Source organism: Xiphophorus maculatus, chromosome 2, assembly GCF_002775205.1.
Source record: "Xiphophorus maculatus strain JP 163 A chromosome 2, X_maculatus-5.0-male, whole genome shotgun sequence".
NCBI classification, from domain to species: Eukaryota; Metazoa; Chordata; class Actinopteri; order Cyprinodontiformes; family Poeciliidae; genus Xiphophorus; species Xiphophorus maculatus.
This window is the reverse complement of record NC_036444.1, coordinates 10,645,404-10,661,370: the sequence shown is the minus strand read 5'-3', so window position 1 is coordinate 10,661,370 and position 15,967 is coordinate 10,645,404. Positions and strand designations below refer to the sequence as shown.

The 15,967-nt window shown below is 40.5% G+C and overlaps 1 protein-coding gene across 3 annotated transcripts; it reads right to left on the bottom strand.

Moving 5' to 3' along the window:
- Nucleotides 1-5,638: 5,638 nt before the first annotated feature.
- nr2f2 (nuclear receptor subfamily 2 group F member 2) lies at nt 5,639-15,685 on the bottom strand. Of its 3 annotated transcripts, none has more exons than XM_023349169.1 (3): nt 15,202-15,685; nt 10,185-10,712; nt 5,639-8,383 (listed from the first exon to the last, which is right to left on the bottom strand). In XM_023349169.1, the coding sequence occupies exons 1-3, from the start codon at nt 15,239-15,241 to the stop codon at nt 8,109-8,111; spliced, it is 843 nt and encodes a 280-aa protein (XP_023204937.1). In that variant the 5' UTR covers nt 15,242-15,685; the 3' UTR covers nt 5,639-8,108. The 3 variants fall into 3 exon arrangements, with proteins under 3 accessions (XP_023204937.1, XP_005817197.1, XP_005817198.1); XM_005817140.3 differs by lacking the exon at nt 15,202-15,685 and adding an exon at nt 11,604-12,888 and having other exon boundaries at nt 10,185-10,730; XM_005817141.3 differs by lacking the exon at nt 15,202-15,685 and adding an exon at nt 11,604-12,886.
- Between the last annotated feature and the right edge of the window lie 282 nt (nt 15,686-15,967).

The following is a 15,967-nucleotide window of genomic DNA, read 5'->3' as shown; positions in this document are numbered from 1 at the left end:
AGTGGCGCACCTTTAAATACTCGTGTGGTTAAATACGCCTATGTGGTTCATCGTAATAAAGTGTATTAGAATCGATACAAAATAAATACACATGAAGTAATGCGTCAGGGTTTTGGGAGCCTTGAGGAGGGGAGGCGGATGGGGCGTGGGGCGTCTAATATCCAGGACGGTGTCTGCGGTCTCTCTAACCACTCATCTCCATCTTCCCCTCCGTGTGTGATCGTAGATATTAAGACAAATCACATGGAGTGATTAAAGAAAAAAAAAAGAGCCCTCGTGTCTGTTTTAAAATAGAGCAGTTTGATTCCCACCCACTCTGTCTGCTTCTCTCTCTCAAAGTTTAGCCTTTCAGTTATAAATATATTTTTATTATTATCCTAGATTATAACGGCCACCCATTGAGCAACAATCACTGAAAATGCACGAACAGCGAGGAGAGGTGGTCGAAAGGGGGATGCAGAAAGAACATCCAAGTAGCGACATCTCTTTATGCCTACATGTGGCATAAAGCTGGTTGAAGTTAATCAAATGGGCTAAACAAGCTTGACTTTCGACGTCTTTGTTTAGGGTAAATGTGTACGGGACATTTAGCATGTATACATTTATTTTACTAACTTTTTTTTCTCAGCTAAAAAACAAGCCTTAAACCTCCAGGAAACAGACGTCCTTAGAAAGCCAAGACTTTAGACATGTAAATCCAAAAGCAGAGGGCGCAATGATCACCCTGGACATTCATCCGCAACCTGTGCAGACAATTTCTCATGTATGCTATTTTCTTTTAATGATTATCTACTTTTGATAAATTTACGAGAGGAAAATACAAACTTTGATGGGTTATTTTTATTCATTTACCAATTTATCCTTTATTTATTCATACCTGGTGTTCAATTTCAACTCTGTCGCGACCTCAACCAGTACTACACTTTTAAATGATGCAAGACATGGGTCAAAAATGTGTGTCTGAACAATGGACACTAAGTTTTGTGTAGATCCAAAGAAGTGAGATTTTTTTTTTGTTTTGTTATATAAGAAAAGGATCAATTGTTAAATAACCATGAAAAAGTAACACAATGTCAGCAATTATCCTTTAGCTCCTGTATTATTGGTATTACAGTATTAGGTAACTGTTAACTTAAACTAAAATACAGAATAACTACTGTACAACAAGAAATTATAAAACATTTTACAGACCTGCTGTCAAAAAAAAAAAAAAAAACTCGACTGTTTACTGTTTAAAATGATTACTGTAGGTTCTGTTCTACAGTCTGATGCTTTTGTACCAAAAATTGCTTTGGAATTGTGCAAATATTACAAATGGCTGCAGTAAAAAGAATTTCATTGAATATGTCTTTAAGAACATCAACCCACATCTACAAATATTAGGTACTGACAAAATATTTTTACCTGTTAATTATTAATATTGTAATTTAAATGACTATCTCACAATTTAAAACACACAATAAATCTACAGTAAAATGATATTAACAGATTATGCAGTGCAGAATTGCTGACAATAGAGCAGTTTCGCTGTGAAAACCTTTACCTTTAGAGTGACAGTATGTCGCTTCGACATTCAAGCCATTGAATGCGTCTTTAATTTTCAAGACAATAACAATTATTTACAGTACATGTACTAGTTACGAAAGAAATTGTATTTTATAATCATTGACCTTAATATATGTGTGGGCTGAGGTGTCAAATCAGACGGCTTTTGGTAACGTGGTAGGTATGGGGGAAAAAATCCCACATTTTAAACTTCTGTGAAAGCAAAATTCATAATAAAACATCTGAAACTATCGTTTCTGGTTATTGGTGGCCCCCACATCTTGTCGCCCCCTAATAAAGTTTTCTGGTTGCGCCCCTGCGTCATGGGAGCGTGTTTGGTGAGAATAAGAACACTGCACAAGGTTCTGCTCTTCGTCAATTTAAACTCTCTTTATCTTATCATATAAATCTTAAAACGCGACTTTTCAGATATTTTTTCTACTTTTAATTTTCAAATGAATGTCGTTTCCTGTTTTATTTTTAATCACACATAAAAACTTCACAAAATGACGCTATTCCACAGCAACTGAACAGATAAGTTCGTCCATCACCGTTTATCCGGAAATATTAGGGGGGGGAAAGGATTATTTGTTTGTGTGTGTGTGTTTTTGTTTTTGTTTTTTTTATATAAACAACTTCCAAACCAGCCTAATGCTTAAAAAGGAAAAAAAAAAATCAAATCATGCTACCGATATTTTTTTTTTTTTTGGGAAGAGGAAGGAGGGAAATTATAACTTTGGGTTACGTTAAATATGCGACAATGCAGATTTATTCCTGGCTACAGTTTTTTTATTATCATTATTATTATTATTGTTACAAATTCATCCAAACAGACTATTTGAATTTTCCTAAAGCCCTGCTCCTCATGTGAACACGGGTTCCCCTCTGCAGCCTATTTCCTGCTCCCTCCTCCATTCATATCCACACACAGAGAGACAGACAGACGCAGTGGGATGTAGAGTGGATGACAGGTGCTTAAAACACACATTACTTGTAAAGTTACAGCCTAATAGCAGCCGGCAGCTGCTTTCGTGGACGTGCGAGCAAGGAGGCGCTACCATCTTTTTTTTTTTTCATCCATCTGCCTTAGAAGTGAGCTGAGGTCTCCGAGGTCTTGGGATATAAGCTTCAGTTCCAGGGGCAGCGGGTAGATGGCACAATTTTCTTACATTTCTGAAGCGTTGCGAGCAAAGCTGAAGTGAAGGGTGTTTTATTTTAATGGCAGGGGACGGATCGGAAAGGAAAGCTTAGAATGAAGAAAAGGGAAGGAGAATCAATGATTTATCATCGCTTTGAGCAAACTTGCGGTGTAGTGATATTATTACTACGACAAGTAGTACCGCAAATAATAGTAATAATAATAATTTAAAATTCTGCACATTAACAGAAGGAGCAGGTGTCCCAACTTGCAAAGCGTTTGACTTACGGGATTTATTGCCTCAAACAATACACTATATATGCAATAAAGCGTTTTGTTGCATGAGCTAATTTGTCATAGTGATGGTGCCAAGGTGAGAATAATGCGTGTGTGTTTTCTCGCTTAACTGTTCGGGTGTCTGCATGAGCAGAGAGAAAGAGAGAGAGAGGCAGAGAGAGAGAGGGGGGAAGGGGGAAGAGAGAAAGAGACTTGCAAACCGTATCCTTATCTTATTAAACAAATATCCCCGCTAATAGCCCGTGAGCTCTAAATAAGTTCTCAGCCTGGGTGTGTAAACCCCTGCAGCATCCCCACTTGCAGCCCGCAGAAGCAGCAGCTTTTCCTTCCCTCTCTTTTAGGTCGCACCAGCTCGCGTGTCACAAGTTCTCACGTCAGCCGCGAATGTAAATAAAAGTGACGTTGCAGCGAGTAACACCTCGTTAGTTTTTTGGTTCTGCGCTAATAAGTGAGCAGAAGAACAAATGATGGAATCCCGTATAATAAAATCAGCGTCTGTCAGCCGAAATCAGTCAAGACAGAGCACAACGCACTATGCAGCCTCTTTTGTAGTTGTTGGTCTGATCTGAGAGTGAACCCGGATCTCCTCAGGACGCTTCTTCACTTTTTCTCTTCTGCTGTGGCCCCCAATTACGGGTCTGATTGATGTGTGATGCCCACCTTTGCATGAGTTCTGCCCTATTAGCTCGTAGGCGTTGCCAAATAATTTTTTTTCTTGGTACGTGCCCCACCAGTCCCCGGTGATCCCTCTGTGCATCAGAAAGAAAACCGCTCCCGATAAAATATGAATAAAAATAACATAATTTGCAACCAGTAAATATAAAAATGCCCAAATCTTCACTTTATGATTATTATTTTTTTCTATTTTAAGATAAAACATTTTAAAATGCGTTATGGGAAAACAAAAACTCCCCAATGTACTCTCTGTACAGATAAGATGACAAGTGAAGCCAGTTATCTTTAACCCATCAAAGCTAAGTTTGAGAAACAATAATCAGAAAATTCAGTTTTCTCCAAGTAAGCGTCTGGTTGCGGTGTGATGCAGACCTTTGCATGAGTTCTGCCCTATTAGCTCGTTGGCGATGCCAAATAATACTTTTCTTAGGCTATGTGCTAAGTAGAAAGAATTACAATCAGAAAATTCAATTTTATAAAATTTGAAGTTTTTATTGGATGGAAGCAAATTTAAACATATCAAAAAGATATTCTGTGTGTTTTACTCAAGCATCACCTACCACAGTACATTTGTGGTAGATAATGTTTTTGAGGAAACTCACAAGTTTAATAAGATAGTTTTGCCTGAAAAGTCTTGCAAACCTGTTAAGTTTCTGCCCTTTGTCAGAGCGCAGTTCGAGGGAAAAGATGGTGCACTTAAGAAGAAAGTGACATAGGATAGAAATTCAGCGTAAAAGCATATTTAAATGAAAATAAAAAAATGTTTTGCTGCCTTGTATTTTTATGTGAGGTCTATTTTTTGTTTCAGTATAGCCAGATTATTTGAATTAGGTGGAAAAAACGTGTTAAAATTTATACTTGAATCTGGACTTTTAAACGGGTCTTGTGCCCCAGTCCGACTGTAGGTCTAACAACGCACATGTCCAGCGACATTTGGGCTGAAATGGACAGAGAAAACAGCGGGTGTGGATGAATGGGGCTCTGTGCAAAAATAAACAAAAATAAGCCCATCAGCAGCGCATTGTGATTATCATTTTCTTCATTATCAGCTCCAACAAACCCGCACGCGTGCACTCACCCTGTACACACCACCAGCAGCAGAAGCTTGGCTTCAATACCAATCCTGATTAAACCTCTTTAATTCAACTTCAAGCCTAACTCCCCAAACTCAGCCAATATCACTAATAATTACAGATAGGCCAAAGGGTTAGAGCATCACTGTTACACGAGTGCCTAGAGCGCAACTGCAACTGAAAACCACAACATTCCACAAATAAATAAAAATAAGGGCGTCTGAACGGACCAGAAGTTCCGATTGACGCGAATAAAATCACAATAACGCAACAACACGCAGTAAGCTCAGTATAGGAATTCATCTCGTCTTATTTTTTTCCCCTCTTTCATATGACTTCCCTTATTTTGACGCTTGGCTGCAGTATAATTCGGTCTGCTAATATTTATACTTGCACACGGAGAGGTGCGAGTGTATAAAATAAAGCACAGCATTGGGGAAAGCTGAGTTGGTGTATTATCTGTATTTGAGCGGTCTCTCGTGCTAGTACGACATGTTGTCTTTTCCAAAGTTTAACACAAACAAAGCACGCTTATCTTATTCCAACTAAACAGAAGCAATGATCACAATTTTTGCATCGCCTTAAAGGAAAGAAGTGGATGCGCCGAGCTGGCCGCCGTTTGCCTGATTGATTAATTATTTTGTAATTCATTAATCACTTTCGCAGGGCAAAAGGGCAACATCCTGCTAGAGCAAATTGACTCCAGTACACCCCCCTCCCCACCCCAACCTCCCACCAAACCTTCCCGTCGGCGACCACACACGCATCACGCACGCACTCACGCGCAGGCAGATTCGCACAAATATATATATATATATATATATATATATATATATATATATATATATATATATATATATATATATATATATATATATATATATATAAAGAAAAAAAACATGAAAAACTGTTTTCAAATTCATAAATTATAATTTAATACCAAGAACAAATTTACAGCAGAATGCTTGTTTACAATAAGCTAACACAAACAAACAAGAATTGTGTTCAACTATAAACTTTCACGCACACTCACATATATCACTTGCAATTAATAATAATAATAATAATAATGATAATCATAAAAAAAGTATCTATACGTTATCAATACCCTGCAGTCATATATTTTTATATATTTATATAAAAACGTGGGTCAGTTTAAACTGTTCATAATTACAATCATGTATCATTCTCTGGTCCATATGTGGCCACGAACAGCCAAACATCAGTGTTCAATCCCTTTCAGTTCAACCACAACATGGTGTTTTTTTTTCTTCCTTTTTCTCCCTGTGTGTGTATGTGTGTGTGTGTGTGTGTGTGTGTGTGTAGGTGCGTGGGTGGGTGTGTGTGTGTGTGTGTTAAAGAAAAGCTTCAAAACAAGGACAAAACGCAGCTTCCAGACACGCACACACAGCTACACACACGCATTCTCGCACACACGCACACCACGGCACCTGTCAAAGAGCAAAGGAGCAATGACAGTAAAGTTAAAATATTTGCTCCTTTTTTCTTTTTCAAAAGGAAAAAAAAAAGAGAAAAGAAATAAAAGTAAAACAAAACAAATCTGCTCACCCTGTTTTGCGTCTGTAGCCTAATAATGAACGTCCTTTTCCTTTTTTGCTCCCCTCTTTTCTGTCTCTTTAAATACAAGGGCTAGTGTGTACTGAATGCACAGATTATATCTATACAGTCAAAAAAGAAAGAGAGAGAATAAGAGAGAGAGATAGAGAAAACATTTACATTTATATATCAAAGGTAAAATAGGTTAGCGACCTGTGGCCATGCATTCACAGTCTAAATATACATGAAAAAGAAAACATTTTCGCAGTAATATGTATATACATTAAAAACAGAACTTTCAGTGCTACCAGCTAAAACCTGCCACTCAATTCTGAAGACGTTTGTATTACCGAGAAAGAAAAAAAAATGGCAACCACAGATTTTTTTTCTTAATCACATATACTTTGTATAAAGGAACAAACTTGTCGAAATGAACTGACCTATATTTACAAGAATACTGCCTCTAAATCAGTGTTTTGCAAGTGAAACTCGACTGAAATTAGACTGAAATCTAATTTTCTTCCGTCCCCCCTTCCCATCCTCTGAAGAAGAAAAGCAAAAAAATAAAATCAAAAATCAAAACAAAAAAATTCTGTAGGCCTACTTTTAACAAGGTTTTGATAAGAAATCACATCATGCTCTTGTCAGGCACTTAATGCTTGAAGTGAATAAAGGGTGACATTTCAGGGAGGCTTTAATAATACTGCTATTAAACGCTGCTCTGGCCCTGCTTCAAAACTTTTATGACCCCTTGACCTCTCCAACTTCTTTTTCAACAACAAGCCGGGTTATGCTTTCTGTTGCTCTTTAGTGCTCTTGGTTTGCCTCTATAGCAGCAGGCCTTGGAGACTTGTAAATATAACACATTTAATAAATGTTAAAAGTTTCCTTTTAGGTGTGTCCAATTTGAAGAAGTAATGCCTGATATTTGCAGCTGGATGAGATGGGCAGTGGGGGGGAGAGGGGCTGATTGAATCATGCAAGCAGATTCAACGTTTCTTTAGTAAGAAAAGAAATTAAAAAAACAGCTCCCGTAACTTCATAATAGCACAAATTAATGAAAATATGGGTCATAAAGTTCAACACCTCCCTAGTTTTGCCCCACATGGTATTGGTCTTCCTAAGTGTATAAGTGCGCTTGCAGCATTAAGCCTATTCTCCTATTGCTGTGGTTTTAATTCTCTTTAGAACCTTTTGTTTGTTTTGTTTTTTTATTTATTTCTTTACATTATTTCACCATTTTTAAAATAAATCATTGTCTTAAAAAATAACATCACCTGAACTACAGAAATCACATAGGCCGGTTTGTAACCAGAAAGGAGGAACAAAGAAAGTACAAAAACACAGCTATACATGGACACAGGACAAGTCATTTCAGAAAATGAATTTTTTCCCCTTTCTTAACTTTTTTCTTTTTTTTAACCCAATTTTTTTTCCATTTTAAATGCACTTAATACTTAAATTTTTTTTCATAAGGATCAACAAAAAAAAAAAAATCCCTTCTTTTTTTTCCTCATTTTCTTCTTTCATTAAAAAAATGAATAGGAGCATGTTGTTCTTGCTGAACACTGTGGGAGCTTGTATTTTGAAAGTTCAGTTGGATGTCTTAATTTTTCTTTTTTCTCTCAGAGTAGAGGGGTGGGGGTTGAATTCACAGTCATTTATGTCTTTCTTCATGAAAGCCAGCCCCGTGTAACAGCCGTTTTTAAATCCTTCCACAAAAGCAGCTATAATCAATGAATCCCCCCCTCCCCCGCACACACACACCTTCAGAGCCCCCCTACATTTTTTTTCCCGGTTCAAGTTCGTCTCTTTCCTGGTTTTTACTGAATTGACATGTAAGGCCAGTTAAAACTGCTCCCCGACAGCAACATATCCCTGATGAGAGTTTCAATGGGGGTTTTACCTACCAATCGGACGAAAAATAACTGTTCTATGACCGAGGAAGAGACTGTGCGGAGGGAAGGCAAGCGGAGTAACAACTTCCCAAACCGTGTTGGCTGATTGGGATACTGGCTCCGGACATATTCCTCCAGGGCGCACTGGGACTTCTCCTGCAAACTTTCCACATGGGCCACATCTGAGAGGCCACAAGCATCTGAGAGGGAGGGAGGCGGGGAGTGGGGGGTGGAAAGCAAATAATCATTAATAAAGTGTTCCTCTCACCAGGAGCTTGGTCACCACTGAGGTGATATAATAAATAGCTTTAAAATAAATATTTTTAAAATGCAAAATATGTATTTAAAATATTCACAACACAAATTTTTATTTTTTATTCTTTTTACAAAGTACTGTAGATAATAACTCCGCCTGACTATATATTATTCTGTTTTTTAAAAAAAAGCAAAACAATAAAGTAACACAAAACACGTCATCATCGTAAAGGCAGATGATTAAAAAGCCATCTCTGCCTCCTCCTTTCATCGCTTTCTGTTTCTCTGACTGCAGCCATTTAAAAGGCGAACTAAATAATTAAGCATATTCGTAGCTGAACGCAGTGTTTTTTTTTTTTTTTTTCTGATGGCCCCATCTTTCTCGGAGCAAAGAGAGAAGGGGGGAGGGAGGGGGGCCTGGAGTAGGGAAAGACACGGAGACCTACTGACCTTTAGTGAGCTGAGATTTAAGCAAAAGCAGAAAAAAGAGGGGGCTCATAGCCTACGGAATAACCGTCATACTATACAGTCAGAGACTCATAATCTGGATCTGCGCTGCTGTTGCATGTGGGCGGCAGCTGATAATGTGCCAAAAAACACTTGTACGCGCATTGGTTAAGTTTGTAAAGTTTATGCATGACAACAAGCAAACCACCGAGGAAGCAAAAAGGCGTGTCATTCAAGCTTACAGCTCATGTTCAGTTGGGACTCAGGTATGCGGAGAAGACAAATTATGGCTTGATAGCTCTATAAAAGCCTAATACTAAAGTTCAATGAGCTGAAAATGTGATATTTCTTTTAAATGCCAAGACAATAGCAAACCACGGAGTACAGGGGCTGGTGGCTTGCAAGGTGTCGTTTAGAAACTATTTTGCTGTTTTTTCTTGCACTGTCTCGTCTGTAGCTGCGGCTAATGTAAGAAAATAGCTGGAGGAAGTTTTGGGTCATGACCCCGCGCCTGGAGGGACTCCAGAAGGGCCTCGAAAACCCCCGTTAAAAATGGGCACAACCGTATACTAATTAATAATAATAATAATAATAATAATAATAATAATAATAATAATAATAATAATAATAATAATAATAATAATAATAATAATAATAATAATACATAAAACAATCACTGCTCAATATCACACTCTGCTGCATGAACGAGGCATGGATTTTTCTGTGATTACAGTTTACTTAAGAGTCCTGCGCGTTTTTGTCTCACGTGTCTCTCGATGACATGAGAGCGCTGAAAACCTTCGCTTTGCTCTCATATACGTTGCGCAAATGGGACGCTAAGGCTTGTCTTTCCTTGCCTGCTCCTTCCCCCTTCTCCTTTTGGAGCCTGACATCATTTATATCTGTCATTTCCTACAAACAAGACGTGGGGTATAAACACATTGATAAATGGCTGGGGGAAAAAAAATCTTCAGGTTATTTGATATTGTATTATAGATTTTTATGATGCTTATGGCAACTGTTAAGGGTTGCGTTTAAGGGAGACTGTTTCCTTGTCACTGCACCCCAGTGTGTCTTATAAATCGGTTCTCTAATTATGTATTTATTTCAATAGGTTAGTACATCCAAAGAGCAGCTGAGTGAGTGCAGCGCTGAAGCTTTAAGCTGATGTCACATGCAACAGCCTTAAACCAGTTGCAGATACATATTTGGGTCAGCGCTGCTTTGGCTGATGTCAGTGTGTGCAGGTTAGTGACATTAACGCACTCCGTGAACTTTGCGCTTGTCTATTGTTCTTACCTGTGGTGAAGAGCACAATTGCCTTTAAGCAGCTATATTCGGCAGAGTCAACGTGCAAAGCTTTGAGCTTCTCCACTTGCTCCTGGAAGATCCTAATGTGGTCCATAAAGGCCACCACTCTGTCCGCCGACATTGGGGAGGCGTGGAGGCCAGCCGCCGCTAGGAGAGGAGCCACATGCAGGGGCATGGAGCACTGCGCGGCGTTGAGTACGAATAACTCACTCCACGTCAACCTCAGCAGAGCCACCTGGTCTGTGATCTGCAGGTCCGGGAAGAAGGGAATATTCCTGGCCCACTCCACGGCGCTGAAGAGCATCCTGGCCGCCAGCTCGCAAATGTTCTCGATGCCCATGATGTTATTGGGCTGCATGCACTGGCTGCCATAGCGGGACGTCGGGTAGGGCTCCGCTCTCAGCAGAAGAGAGATATATCCGGATAAGTAGGAATGGCAGTGGAGTGGGTCTCCATTTGTCAAGGCGAACTGACCGTGGTGTGGCTGTGTGGGTGGCACCCGTCCCCTTTGCACGGCTGCAGTAAAAAGAGAAACTACAGATATTGAAGCCTGAATTCTACTAAATTAGAGATTTCCTTTTAGAAATACAGAAATCTGGACTAAGAGTGCACAGAAAACACATTTAAAAACAGCATGTTTACAGTTTGTCATCAACACACACATACATACACTCACTGGGTTTAACGCACACAACCATAAGGTTGTAATAAAGCAAATTACGCTCTGAATAATGAAATGTGCCATTTTGCACATATTTTTCTATCAGCTACAGTAGCATTAGCTGGCTGTGAAGGAAACACAAAGACAGACCTTGCATGTTTAACCCTTAACCTACTTAGCAATCCATCTCCATTTTACACACACACGCAGGCCTACTTTCGCTATTTCTTATATGTACATATTTCCCAGGGCTTTTCTTACATTTGTTTTGCGGGCACATTTTACGATAATGTCCAGCTTTACACACAGAGAGAAATAAAATAAAGCGACAGAGATGTAGCCAGAGCACGCTATCCCATAATTCGCCATATCAGCGCAGGAGGCTATGTAATGTAACATCTATTCATAGTGCTGTCTGCACACGAATTGAATAACAATAATATTAATATTATTATTATTAATAATAATAAAAACAAAACCACGGCCATTTTTATATTGTTTTTAAATGCAGCTCTGCGTGGAGCTGGATGTGAGGCGGAGAAAGAAAGCCTGGTCTCCAGCACAACACAGAGAGCGGCTCCATTGCCTGCTCCTGCCGCACACCCTTGCATGGAACAGTCGGGGGGGTTGGAAGAATAGGAGAATAGGACTATGGAGGACGACATAATAGCATAAGCGTTCGTGTCGGGTGGTCTGCAAACGCACAAGCACACACACGGATTAGGAAAACCAAAAAATCCCAATACCTTCCCGTCTCATGCCGACTTTAAGGCATTTTTTGAGGCGGCAGTACTGACACTGATTGCGGTGGTGCTGGTCGATCGGACAATTCCTGTTGGCACGGCATGTATAAGTGAGGTTCCGCCGTACGCTCCGCTTGAAGAAGCTCTTACAGCCCTCGCAGGTGAACTGGCCGTAGTGCTTGCCGCTAGATTTGTCCCCGCACACCACGCACTCGATGTGCTGCGGCTGCTTCTCCGACTGCTGCTGCGACGTCTGGTTCGTCGGCGTGGATTGCGCGTTGTTCGGGGGTCCCTGCACCGGAGTCTGAGGAGTCGGTGGGGCGATCTGAGAGGCTGTCAGGTTCAGCTGGCCCGGCTGAGGGGTGGGAAGGGATAGTCCTCCTTGGGTCTGCGAGGAAAGGGCGCCTTGGGTGTCAGCCACATCGTCCTGGGAGCCTCTCCACGCTACCATTGCCATATCTATCAGTCAACGGAGAGAAACTTTTTGTCTGCCGTGTTTGCTGCCCGCGGTGGAGAATGTCTCAAGGAAAAACTCGGGGGACTGTAACAGCCTGGCGTTTGGATCCACTCCGGATCTCCCGAAAACTGTCGGTTTTATTGCTGTTGGAGACGCCCGGGGAGGCACGCTTTCAAAACTGATGCGACGGCGAGCTGAGCGGCTGCCTTGCGCTTAAAGGCCAAGTCCAGGGGCGCTTACAGTCAGCCATCCAGCACACCCATCAATGGGAGGAAAGGTAGGCTGAATATGTCAAAAAGAACCAACCGAGGTAGCATGGGACTGTTCTGGGTATGATGGAGCAGGCTCCCAACAGCAGCACACACATGAACACACACACACTGTAGCAGCTCTACTATCAAGTTCCAGCACAAGTCTTGAAGAAAACCAGCCAAATGATGACAGAAAAATCAGAATAAGCAGCGCCTTCTTCCCGTTTCTCCTTGTGAGGTTGCGCCAAGCAAGCGCGCAGCTGAAGCTCTGTGTTTTGAGAGCTTGGAATATGAAGACAACTCTCTTCCCCCTCCAAAAACCAAAAGCAGTAAAAACAAGAAACCTAAAAAAAAAAAAAAAAAAAAAAACAAAGATCACAACCTACAAAACCTCCTCCGTGCGTTGAAAAATAATAGGAAAAAGCAGCGGAGAATCAAAGTGATCAAATATGTTAAAAAGGCGGAGGTTAGGAAGTGATTTGCGATTGGTAGGAGCCGGGCTGGCAGAATGCTTTCTCTCTGATCAGCTCACTGAGCTCTCTATATAGTGAACTTTGACACGACTGCTGCAACTTAGCACACGTTACCATGGAGATCGGCTGCCATATAAGGAAGGAGAGTGTGTTTGACTGGTCAGAGCTCAGGGACCTCCCCCTGAACCCTATTGGCTAGTCGGCACTTGTGCTACTTGGTACCTTGCCAGAGCCAGCATGGAGGTCGAGAGGAGGGCCGCTTGGTCCTAAAAGGAGACGTTTTCTGAAAGAAAGAGCTACCAAAATCCCTCAGACTATATGAGATATAAGCCTGCACACATATAGCTCCACAAAGCTTTAGGAATTACGTGAAGAAAAAATAATTTCCTCCTCATGTATCCGGTTGCAGTATATTAAACATGGTGGAAAATCCAAGGATGTTCCAGTTCCTGAACATGGATTACACTCTAAAATGTTTGTTGTTAAAGTATCACTGTTTTGCTGTCCAATTAATGTTAAAATATTGCTGCTGTACTATTTATGACAGTGGAAAGGCTTTAAGTCCCTGCAAAATTCAACATCAATTGTTTTTGCTGTAAATGCTTACTATAACTCGTGGTCCAATTCTATTTTATAAACCCAGGGCATGCAATACAGAAGTTGTTTTCTGTAGCTTAACCAAAAATGTTCAGTTTAGTCAGGAGCAGATGGAGTAGTGGCTATGTTTAGTTTAGTTTCAATACTGTATTCTAAATTACAGCAGCTTAGATGTTGCACTGGAAATCTAAAGGTGAGATAAGGTAAACATTACAAAGTGCTGAGCCGTTAAGAATGCATCTATTTTACCGCGACAACTTTACAGTGACATACTTTGAATTGCTTTAAAAGTAAAACTTTTTATGAAAACAACAAAAACAGTATGAAGTGTGTATTATCATGTTACAAGATACAGAGATAGCTCATATTATGAGCCAATAAGTCTATCTTACTATATAAGGTTGTTGCTTTTTTGGAAAATAATTCTGCACACATTTTGCACAAAACATGCATCAAATTCTGCCATCCACGCTCATTGAAGTTGCAGTGGTTCTATGCAGGTTTAAAAGGTTGTAAGTGCTTCTAACCAGGCGCTGTTTATCACAGTCGTAAAGATGTTATGGCAGTGTACTGAAATCCTCTGTCTGCACATCCCAGAGGAAACAAAGATCTTTCCCCCTCTAATCCAACTGGGTCACAAGAGGCCAAACTCTGGTCCTCCAAAAGTCAAAGCTTTGTCTACATGTGGTCAAATAATAATAAAAAAGCAGGAAACAGAGATTGCATCCAAAAATATAAATTTATCACTAGATGTCAGAAGTCACCACCATGCAGGACAGGCAGCAAGACGACATCCTGGGGAATAAAACGAGGCGTCATTTGTGGAGATACTTCCTGACTAAAGACATTGTGCAGGAGTAAATGTCTATTTAAAAATTCAACTCATTGACGCGGACGGTTTGCCTGTCCAAAAGTGCTAGTGATTGTAGGGATAAATGAGCATTTCCAACCTTAAAAAAAAAAAAAAAGACAAGAAGCAACACAACTGTTTCACTTTGAGTGCAGCTTTGAACTGCAGGTGAAACTTCACAGCCGTGGAGATGAACTTCCAGCCAGGTCAGTGTGTTAGGCGACAGAGAGAGCAGCCCTATCCACCAGCATCCACCAGCATTGTCTCAGGATGTATTACAGTATATGGGTGCCCCCTAGCGTATGATTTTTTTCTCTCTTCAAATAAGATTCAATTTAGAGGAGCCATCCGAGACGGAAACAGCTTCAGTCTCGCCTCTCGCATCGACCAAGCAAACTAACGAGCTGCAGTTTAAACTGATGACTGTTTTAATTTCGCTCAACACAACCGTGGATGGGAAAAAGCTTTGATAGCTGCAGGAGTTGGATTTACTTTTGCACATTTTCCCCCCCGCTACTTTTACTAATCTCAGTGGTTGTATCAAACCAAATTACATCTAATATTGAGAGAAATTAGCCGATTGTATATTTTTTGCTTGCATTATTATTTTTCGTTTACAGATCCAGCGAAAGTGGAAACAGTCCCAAAAGACGCTGCGAGGATCCAGTTTCACACAGATAAAGGTGAGTGTTTATAATTATTAATTATGATTTTTTTTTTAAATTAAGCAGCGTTGCTTTATTTCTCAGCTTTAAATCAAAACCTTTCCTTTAAAATAAGCTGCAAGATTTGCATCAGGAACGCGAATCGTATTCTAGAGGCTGTGCAGCGAACACGGACTTTTTCCACCCCCTCATTCATTAATTTCTAAGATAACCGCGATAAGTCTTGCAAGTTTGCAAACAGCCATTCATAAAATTTTTATTCAACATTAATAGCGAGTCAGGAGGCTGTATTCTCATAGCAAACCTACCAAATGCATATCCTGCTGATTCGTCCGTAGCGGGATGCATCTTCTCCCCTCTCTCTCTTTCTCTCTCTTATTCAGATTAAATTTAGTCTTCCCCTTTTCGACACAGTCCTCAGACTGATTCCTCTCCAACCCAGTCGGGGAGTTGCATGCACCAAAAAGGCTCGCTGTCTATTGGAAACGAAGTGCAATGTCTGCTGTTGCTGCTGAGGATGAGCATGCAAAAACTTTTCGGGAGCCGAAACAAACAACTGATTCACGTCATGTGCTGCTGAGTGAAGATTGAGAGGAAACGCAGCCTAATAGGTTGAAGTGTCGTCCGAGCAGAACAGCATGTGTGATGCCTTCTGGAAACGACAAGCAAAGCCGGGGAAGGTTTGCAGCGAGCGGCAAAGATCCTGTGCGCCTTTTTCTCTCCTACAGTAATGTGGCCGAAGCGCGCTCGATCGCCGCTGCTTTGTGTGGGCAATGCTGAGGGGAGAGAAGAAGAGAGGAGAGGAGAGGAGAGGAGAGGAGAGGAGAGGAGAGGAGAGGGAGGGGGACTGGGGGTGGGGGGTGGGGTGGGGGGGGGTAGTGCAGCCAGAACTGACACCTGTCTTTAAGTGGGGCGAGTTAGTAACGTGGAATTGTGCATTTTTGCAAATTAAATGACAATTGCAATTGTAATTTGAAAATGAGCCACCATGCCATTTTAGACCAAAATTTAAATGCAATTAATATAAATTGAATATATATATATATATTTAAATACGACAATATATGTCATATA